The sequence below is a fragment of the Salvelinus namaycush genome, chromosome 34 (genome assembly GCF_016432855.1).
Source record: "Salvelinus namaycush isolate Seneca chromosome 34, SaNama_1.0, whole genome shotgun sequence".
NCBI lineage: Eukaryota > Metazoa > Chordata > Actinopteri > Salmoniformes > Salmonidae > Salvelinus > Salvelinus namaycush.
In genome coordinates, this window is record NC_052340.1 from 14,124,520 (window position 1) to 14,134,955 (window position 10,436).

The 10,436-nt window shown below is 40.8% G+C and overlaps 1 protein-coding gene across 2 annotated transcripts; it reads right to left on the minus strand.

The window, feature by feature from the left end:
- Positions 1-746: 746 nt before the first annotated feature.
- Positions 747-9,298, minus strand: LOC120029094 (A disintegrin and metalloproteinase with thrombospondin motifs 8-like). Of its 2 annotated transcripts, XM_038974396.1 has the most exons (9): positions 8,252-9,298; positions 7,404-7,643; positions 6,443-6,575; positions 5,922-6,089; positions 4,533-4,825; positions 3,815-4,001; positions 3,480-3,652; positions 3,174-3,349; positions 747-2,985 (listed from the first exon to the last, which is right to left on the minus strand). In XM_038974396.1, the coding sequence occupies exons 1-9, from the start codon at positions 9,005-9,007 to the stop codon at positions 2,253-2,255; spliced, it is 2,859 nt and encodes a 952-aa protein (XP_038830324.1). In that variant the 5' UTR covers positions 9,008-9,298; the 3' UTR covers positions 747-2,252. The 2 variants fall into 2 exon arrangements, with proteins under 2 accessions (XP_038830324.1, XP_038830325.1); XM_038974397.1 differs by lacking the exon at positions 8,252-9,298 and having other exon boundaries at positions 7,404-7,709.
- Positions 9,299-10,436: the final 1,138 nt, after the last annotated feature.

Sequence of the window (10,436 nt, forward strand, 5' to 3'; positions counted from 1 at the left end):
TATGTAGCCAACCCACTGGGCACAAACGTCAATTCAATGTCTATTTCACATTGGTTCAACGTAATTTCATTGAAATGATGTGGAAACAACATTGATTCAACCAGTGTGTGCCCAGCGGGAAGCCTACTGGCATCGAGTTGAATTGCCCTAAGAATGCATGAGCAGAATCCATGAGCTGTGCCCCAAAAGATTTTGTTTGGAAATGACAATGGAAAAAAATATGAATTTGATTTCTCATGTATCCAAAGAAATTAGCTATAATCTCTGCAGGCACAGCTGCAGGTTAATCTCTGAATATGTTATTGTTATACTGTAGTCAAGAGTCTGCACACACAGTTCTGGACCATTCTATTGCATGATACCGGAGATAGCCTCTGAATTATTTTGTTTGGATGAGGATCATGCTGTCAAAAAGCTCCTTTCATATAGGCTATGGTACCTCTGAAAGCTAACTGATCAACTATTTTCATGTAATACAATAAGCCCATAAATGCTAGCCAGAAGAACAGAAATTATGGACCAAGGATAATTTAAAACACACTTTCATTGTCTGATGTGTATGTCCATCTAATAGGAAGATTGAACAATGTGTGTAGTGTGCACATATTTGTATTTTTATTCTCTGTGTTTAAACCAGAAGACTGCAGTGGAAGGAGAAGCAGACCCGTTGTAGGTCAAACATAGCTAAAGTGGGTCTTTAACTTGTCAAAATGGGTAACAAAAGATACAACTCAATGTTTACTGCATATAGTAAAATGTGATGTATTTTACCATTTTATTGTAGACATAAATCTCAAAGACAGCAGCATTTGAAAATGTTATAATTTCATGTCCAAGGTAAAAACTTAAAAATAAATAGCTTTAAAAGGAAGCTACAATAATAATATAGTATGGTCCTTCACTGAAGGTATATCATATTTTGCCTTTTTTGTTTTATGACATAAAAACTGGAATGAGAAATCAAACATATACATACAGACATCTGACTCACAATAGAGCATTCTTCCCATTATGAATAATACATATTTTTAAATCAACTATGAAATTATTACAAACAAAGGACTTGTTCTTTATGCAAAGTATTTTTGATGCACCATAATATACCATTTCACACATCATGTGTTTATATTGAATTTGGTTGTACTTACAATTCTGTAGTCATATAATTCCTTTAAAACACTACATAAAACGTACAGAACAGAGAAAAAAATCCCCCTGTTACATTGATTTGCCTCAGATCAGATTCCTGACCATGGGTCTGCTAAACTAAATTTTACACAAAGAAAGTGTACACTCAAACTCTAATGTTATTTTTTTTTGGAACACTAAAATGTCTGGTTCATTCTTACTACTAATTAATGCTGGTTGCTTTTTTGTTACGAAGTATATTCTTCGATTTAATGTCTGTCAATGTCTAATCTCAAAAACCCAAAAGTAAAATGTTGCATCAGATTATGTTACGTAGTCTGCCCACGAGAGATTAGTCAATGGCAGACCTAATCACCTGTATCATTTGAATGATTATGGGTGAACTTACATTTTCATCTTTAAGCATATCAGTTCCACAAATCATTAATCAATAATAAGATAGCAGATAGATTTTTTGACACATTTTTTACAGGCAGTAAACACAATCTCACATTTAGAAAAATACTTATTTTTCCCAAGGAAATTAAACAAAAGAGCAAACCACAAGCAAGGTATTTTACAAAGTTTTCCATCTTGTCCACCTAATCAAATGTTTTACACAAACCCTTTTTACTCAAAAATAATACGCACTGTAAGTCGTTGTCTTGCAATGATAATGTCACATGTTATGGTAGGAATAGTATGCCTTTAGACTAACTTTATTAGCCCAGTTCATTTATTGGCTCTGAGTCTCTGACTGTATAGTTCTGGGTTATATGCTGGAAAATTGAGGTATATTTAACCGCAATGGTGTTTGTCAGTAGGTTTTATGCAAAGTAATTGCTTTTAGGAGAGAATAATATTTTGCACACAGTACCTTTGTCTATTTTAACAAAACAACACATGTACATCCTGAGGTAGCTAGATCTCTATTGGTTCAAACTTCTCTAGTGGTTGTAAAACATCAAGTCACAGGCCAGTGTCCTATGACTTGTCTGGGTTAGTTAGTGCACTCTTCATTTCCAAACTAGGGTTTCCCTGCTTTTCTCTAAAGCACGGTCGGGTCGGTTAAGAATCCACTACACTACCCCTCCCAAAGTTTTCTCTATCTTCATGTCTCCTCGCTAGCACTCTTGGTAAACACACTCTCCCGACACTGGCGCAGGTTGCTTGTTAGCGTCACACTTCTCCGACTCGACAGTCTTGCCGGTGTAGTCTATACAGACAACACTGCGTCGGCGTTCCCCCTGGCCACAAGTTCGTGAACAGGATGACCAAGGCCCCATTTGCCAGATGGGGCACGGCAGATCAGCACAGGGTCTGATATCTGTGGGTTTCAGGTCCTTATCGCAGGTATTGGAATGGAAACCAGCGTTGTCTCTGCATTCAACGTTCCTTCGGGACCAGCCGGAGCTGCAACTCTTGGAGCACTCTGACCATTTGCCCAAATGCCACTGGGGCACACCAAAAGCCTGGATCATATGCAACGAAGCCTTTTTCTCTTTGGATTTAGTGAAAGACACATCTTTGGGGATAAAGAATGTGTATTTGACCTTGGGTGGAAATGCCTCCCCAGCAGTGGCCAGCAACTGGATTGTGACAGCCTCCCTCAATTGTCTGAAGCTCTGGATTCTCTCTAAGGTGGTGGATGAGCCACTGTACTTCAGCGCAGCCCCGAGAACAGGAATATCCTGCTCCACTGTGGACACAGAGAAGTTACCATTCAGGATGTAGCCACCACTCTCTCGCTTGATCGCCAGGTAGTTTCCATCGTGTGTGATGTTTCTATGGCTGCGCTGTTTGATGTCAATATTGGTAGCCCCGACAGGAATGGTCACAATGTCGCTATAACCGTAACTGAAAGAAAAAAGCAAATGTCTCATTACAGCTGTAATCACATCAGCAGCACAAAAGACAATCAACCAATAATACTTTCTAAATATGACTTATTTAGTCTGGATCATTATAAGACGATAATAGCTAAGACATTAGGGTCATAAATGATTGTTACCATAATTGAAATTGGAATATTTAGGTATACTCACGTGGCTTTGTTGTATGAACCAGTGATCTTCCTGCAACTGAGGCCATTCCCACCACACAAGCCACACTTGTCAAGCCTCTTGTTTGAGCCGATCTCTTGGTCACAGCCCGCCTTGACACATTGGCCTTGTACACAGACAGACGTAGTGTCAGGACCACATGTCGTGCCGTCGATAACCTATGGACCACAAATGCAAACTTAAGGTCTCAATTTACTTAACACTGTGATTCACCAAACAGTGAAGGCAAGCTGTAAAATATTTATTTACAGTGGCCAACATTCTACAGATGATTTTTAGTGAACATACCTTGGCTTCAAAGACTTTGAATTCACTGCTGCCTTTGGCCCGGCAGAAGAGTTTACACCTGTCCCGGGGCGACACGCCAGCGTACTTTGGAATCCATTGCTTCATGTTCCCAAGAATGTCCAGATAGTTGAAGCTGTTGTACTTCTCACACTGCTCCTCTCTAAAACTCTTCCCTAAGGTTGGAGAAATGACAAAGGGAAAAAAGTATCCATCAAACTAATATCAAAGCAGAGGCATTTATTGAAAAATCTAGGTTAAAAACACCACTATAGCTCCCCACTATATAAATGAAGGGAAATTCTGTAGTGCAAGTGCCTAGACAAAATATGGCTCACCATAATTTTCCTCACACGCCTGGGGGTTGCAGGACTGGTACTGGACTCTCTGGCCCTCGCAGTACTTGCCGCCGTTCTGGGGCACGGGATCTGTGCACTCCCTGTAGGAGAACTCCACACCCCCTCCACATGTCCTGGAGCACTGTTGCCATGGTCCCCAAGCACCCCAGCCGCCATCCACAACCACCTGTGGTAAAGCCAAAACGAAACAGAGTGAGTACTGAGTGCCATGATAACATCAGCCGTCCAACTCAACCACAGTCTAGGCTGAGGCGTCTCTTGGCATGCCATGACTTGGGTAAATCTGTCCGTCAGTGTGGCACGCTTCTGCTGTCTCCCACATTCCTGTTCTATGTGTCACCACTTGCAGAATCCGTGGCGCACTTGGCAAGACTAAAGTGTGTGTGTGTGTGTGTGTTTGTGTGTGTGTGCGCATGTAGGTGTGTTTCACAAGCTTTTACTAGTGGGTGAGCAAAAAGTATATTAACTGCCAGCATGTCAATTTATAAATCGAGTTTATTGACACATGCTACAGAGCTTGTACTCTCAAAAGTATGGTCTTCCTTACAAAGCAGGAAGGAAATACTCTGTCACAGAGAAATTAATCCACATATAGTAACTAACAAGGCATTCTGAGACAGAGTTTTTGTCAAAATGCAATACTACAAGACCAAATATAGATTTTTTCTCCTCTTTTCTGAGAAAAACTAGGGCTTACCTTTGGCTGCATGACCTCGTGGGCTGCCATACATGCACCGTGCAGACAACTCCTGTTGGTGGCGCACGTGGTGCCATCCGCCCAGTGAAGGCTGCCATTATTGCTGGTGCAGTGGGGCTTGCCCTCCTCCCTGCACCACAGCTGGCTGCAGACATCACTGTCAGAGGTGTTGGGGCAGTGCACAAACTCCTCCCCAAACATCTGCTGACACTGGCGGTCGAGGCTGTATGTGGTGCCTGGGAGTTCACTGGGTAACGGTAAGATGCTCTCCGGTGGATCCAAGAGGCAGTCGCCTGTGATTGAACACACGAGAGTTCTGGTTTTAAAAAATCAACAGGTTGTATAATGTGGAGACTTAACAGTGACAGAAGCTGACTTTGTTGGAGTCTTCACACAATCACATTCTGGACAGTTGGTGAAGCTTCTCAGACCCATGATCTCTTATTTGGATAAATATTCAATGAGCTTTAGTGTGATGTTGTTCTTGACCCGGTGATCAGACCACATTCTTAGCCACATACACTCTCTTTGGAATCACTGACTAACTGATAAAGAACATTTGCTCGTAACAGCTGTTACTTTTGGCTTGTGAGAACCGAAACCTTCTCTGTATGTATGACTCAGAGGAACGGAAGGTCTTGATTAAATGTTACAAAATAATATGAATCTCTTCAAATAACAAACACAATGCCATTCACGCCCAATTTCAGATATAAGTAGTAACCACAAACAATCTGGCAGCCAATCTCTAATTCCCTTAGGATGTCTCCAATTTATCTCCATTTTGAGATTTATTAGTGCAAATTTTAGTGACACTTTTGCATTTAAGCAAACCTGCAGTGAGAAACTACAGGTGGAGTTAACATTGTGAACACGTGTGAAGCCTGCAGGTATAATGCTTTGTAACTTGTTATAAGCATTATGAGCCTTTGGAATGGCTTACAATAAGTAACTTCTCCTGGAAGTATTTATTGTCGTTGTCAGAGGCCATCATTTCTTTAAGCGGGTAGATATTATAAAAGAAAATACAAAAGTGAAAACTGGGCCCTCATAACAGAATGGTTTAAACTAGAAGGCTCTAGTAAAAACAGACCTAGAAGGCTTTTGTAAAAATGGATCTACCAGCAACCGCTGAGTTAAAAAAAAAATGTATGTGATTTCATTCAGGTCCAGCCTACTGACCTCAACACACAGTATTCATATATTGTGATATACATGCAGTAGAATAAAACAAGTACAATAGTTGTAAAAAAGTTATTGTAATATCAAATCATTTAAAAGATTTTAATAAAAATAAACACTTTAACACTTTCCTCATAGAAAGTGTTACCAAATATGTTTTCTTTGCCTACATCAGAGTTGTCAGTGTTGTTTATCAGCATGACATACCGTGTCCGTTGTCAAAGAACTCTGTGATGTAGAGAGCGCTGCAAGGGGACCAGGGGAAATTCTTGTTGAGGTGAATGAACAGAGGGGCCATCATGTGATGGCCGCCCAGATTCCCAAACATCCTCTCGCAATTCTTGGAGTCGTCGTGTGGCATACTCAACACGTGGCCTAAAGCAGAACAATACCATTCAAATTAAATTAATACTATTTAAGGTATGCTATGGAAGTACAGTTGCTAATAGTTTACATCTACTTTAGGCTTGGGGGTTGACTGTATGGTTCATATCAAGTTCGTATCTCATTAAACCACACAATTATTAGTTGTAGGCTAACACACTTTTGCATAAGCTTTCGGCTCATGGGTGTGCCGCTTTCTGTCCAAATGAAGTTATTTGTGGACAATATTTCTGTACATTTAGCAGACCCTTTTTGACAAGAGGCAAAATGTATGTAGACCTATAGTATCTTTATATATGGTCAATATAGAAGTTTGAGAAAGTAAAAATTGTTTAAAGTCATACCAAGTTCATGGGCAGCAGTGAAAGCTGCTTGAAGTCCATTGTCCTCAATGACAGAGCAACTCCTTTTTGGATCGCACGCAGTTCCCACATCAGCAACCCCTAGGGTGTCACAACTCTGATGTCCACAAATATCCTGGAAGACAGACAGCAGCGGTTTCAAACAGTGAATATTTAGACAGCATTTCTATTTGTCCTTGGTTGTTTTTTTCTCTTTTCACTTGAGAGCTAATGCCAAAAAAAACTGGTTTGTCAATGTTTCCATCATAAGCAAATAAATATTCCTGGCAGACAGAAGCAGATCTATGATGTGGGGAAATTAATGGTGTGGTAGATATATATTTCAACGACATGCCTCAACATTTTCCCTTCACATGTCAGGCTCACTCTCACTCTCTGTGACTGAGATAAATGTTTCCGGGGGCCTAAGACCCAAACCACAAGACATAACCATACATGATTCAAAGGACATCTGGACTCAGAGTGACATGCTGAATTCAACTCAGCACGTGTACACCTTGTTTTGCAGAAGCATAGCTCACTGGAGACCGCATGTGCAAACTACTTCCAATTACTACTTCCAAAAAGTCTCAAGTTTTTGGGTTTCTCTTATGGCGAGGCATGTGGCACACATTCTTCGGCAGGTCAAATTCAGGACAGCAACATTACACCCATACTCAGGCCATTTAAGGGATGTCATCATCACTCAAGGCTGATTTGTAGCAATTCTAAAAATAGCTCATAGGAGACCATTCAGCCCTATATGTTTTGAATTGCATCCGATCTGATTCAGCCAATTGTATTTCATTAGAGGATACATAATCAAATATATCACTGTTTGCTTACATTATTTCATTAACTCTCCAAACCATGTGGTAACATCATTATGGAATAAGGGGTTAGGGAGAACCTGTGACATTGATGTAATGTGTGACAGTATACATATGGGGCAGGCAGTGCTCACCTCTCGGGTGAAAAGTAGAGCAGTGTCGTAGTGCTCAGGGTGCCTCTGGCTGGCCGGGTTGAACTGTTGTTGCCAGGCACAGAAATTGCGAAGAGCGACTCCCCCGTTACTGGAGAGTGACGGTCCAACCTCCTCGTCTTCCACCACTACCATCTTCACCACCACCACGTGGACAGAGTTCTTGATACTGGGATGTTTGTAAAGCTGGGCAGCCATAGAGACCAAGGTCAGGATATAGTGCTGGAGCAAGGGAGGACAACCGGCATTAGGGAGGTTTACAAGGCAACACTGGTGGTGATGATTTAGGCTAAAACTGGAGGGAAAAAACTAAGTGAGTGAAATAACGAAGTAAACACACACACATGTTTTTTCTCCCGTTTTTAAAAATAAATAGGAAGTATCTTTAAACATGTCTAATGCTCATGCTCTTTATCACTTGCATGACCCCAACATTGTTTAATGGTGATGATTTAGTAGCTAAGTCATAATGAATGCGGAACGAAATTACTGCCAAAGCATATTTCTCCTGCCTAACCTTATCAGAGGTTTCCCAGTCCCATCATTACTCTCTATGCACTATTCCTTTTAAAATGATCTCATTACTCCAACTTAGTTTACGCCATGCATATCAGCTAATCAGCAAGTGTGGAGAGCCTAGTCTTGCATGACAGAGCAGATCAAAAACATTGTTTCTGCACCCAAAATATAGGCTATAATTATTTTCAATTGAAACGGAAACTAGTTTTTCCATAAAACATTTAGGCTGTGGGTGTTTCGCATTGGGGGTTGGATTAAATGCAATATAATAAATTAGTCAACATAGGCTATATTAATCGAATATATCCTACCTTTATCTCATCTCCATAGAAATGTGTCATGGACGCGTCTGCAACCACCAGCGTCTCAATAAATCGTGGTGCTGATACAAAGCGTTTCCCTCGTAATTGTCTCTCAGGATCTTTTTCCTCGTGAATTAAACTGTCCTTGTCAGCTTTTACACGACTCTCCTCACTCAGTTGATCAAATACAGTTTGAGTGTCATGTGGTGCTTCTGTGGGTGTCGTCCTTTTGATAAAATGTAACTGTTCAGTGGACCTCTCCCTTCTCCCTGAGCCGAGCACTTTGGGTTCAATTAAATACTCATCCCCGTCTGTAACAAACGATCCAAGGATGCCATAACAGAGACTGACCGCAACAACAGAATCTTGGTTGGAGTCCACAGTCCCCGAGTAAAAACAGCTTCTCAAATGTCTTTCCATCTCTTCAGTCTTGTTTATCAAGTTGTGAAAGTCCGTTTCAGTCTCAGAAGTTTGTCTGCCATGGGCACCTGGGGGGCTGCGTAAAGTGTGGAGATCGTTTGCTTTGATGCGTTGAATTTTCAGTGTAGTAGATAAGAAACTGTTATCCGGGCTTAAATTCAAAATGAAATCTCGGCCAAAGGCACTGAGTCTAAATCTCGGCTGTTCTTCACTTCGTTTCCAAAAACGACCACTGCTTCTTCCATTTAACCTGACAGGTACAATTTCCTCGGAATCAAACAATTTAGAAAGTGATTTGTCGATTACGCACAGGACTAGTAAAACGAAACACCTATTTGAACACATATTCTGCAATGGAAATTGCAAACAAAAAAATAATTAAAACAAAAACAACCTTTCAACCAAAATTCCGGACCAAGCCCATACGCAGCTGTACTCGTCAATTGATCATGTCTGTAGTCGGTAGAAAATCTCGAATCACTAAACTATTTTTAGTCTTAGGGACCTCACAACTAAAATATTTTTTCATCAGTATAATGTGACAAAAACCCACTGCTGTATAGTCAGTCTGTGTCGAGAATGTTTGATATTTTTAGTTTAATAGTGTGATCTTCATGCTATTATAGCGGAGCTAAAATACTGTTCTACCACTCGGCAGCACCACTGAATACTAGGAGTAGCGGAGGTATTTATACTTTCTTGTATACCACTCGTCGCCTCAATTCTCCTCCCACTCGTACCTCATGAGAAACTCTTGGATAAAACGGATCCAATGAGAAGAGACCGACACTCCCCCCTTCTGAAATAGCTGCAGTTTGACAATCCTGCAACTAACATCAACTCGGCATAGGCCTACAGCACAGGACGCTGCAACCTGGATACCCATATTATCATTTAAGGGCTCGGTCAGTTATTTTAAACTTTGAGTGACTGCCAGTGCAGTGGCCCCCAAGCGACTCCCATAAGTGGGCTATAGCATACCCACCACGACCATGGTCCTCACCAGTCGAATAAATCAATGATAAAGAGATGTCATGGAATACATTAGATAATTCTGTTTAAGAGATAAGACTCTTATCTTGCGCATCTCTGGTCATTCCCGCGCGTAAAGGGAATCTCATTATTTTGTAATCCAATACTACCACCTTGTGGTTGAAAAGCTTCCACAGAACCTTATCTAAACTTTTTTTGTTTTACCTTCATTTAACTAGGCAAGTCAGTTATGAACAAATTCTTATTTTCAATGACGGCCTAGGAACAGTGGGTTAACTGCCTTGTTCAGGGGAAGAACGATATATTTTTACCTTGTCAGCTCGGGGTTCCGATCTTGCCACCTTTCGGTTACTAGTGCAACGCTCTAACCACTATGCCACCCTTACCTAAACTAACCTAATTTGTACATAGCGCTAACACGTGTCCCTTTTGCCCTTCCTCATAAGAGAGCAAAACATGTCATATAATGTAACCAATGAACGCTGACATTACTTGGGGCTCTTATTAGCTTCGAAGTGGCATTGGCAAAAGGACACATGTTAGCGCTATATAAAAAGTGGGTTATTTTAGGTAAGGTTCTGAGTAAACATTTCAACCACAAGGTGGTAGTATTGGATTACAAAATAATGAAATGTCCTTTACGCGCGGGAATGACCAGAGATGCGCACTCTACTGCAGGCGCAACAGGTGTCGTTATTTTTTCAACTATAGCCTAGAACAGGTTAGACATTGTTGGAAATATTATTAGGCTATTTCTCAATATTTCTTGGGTGTATTTGCA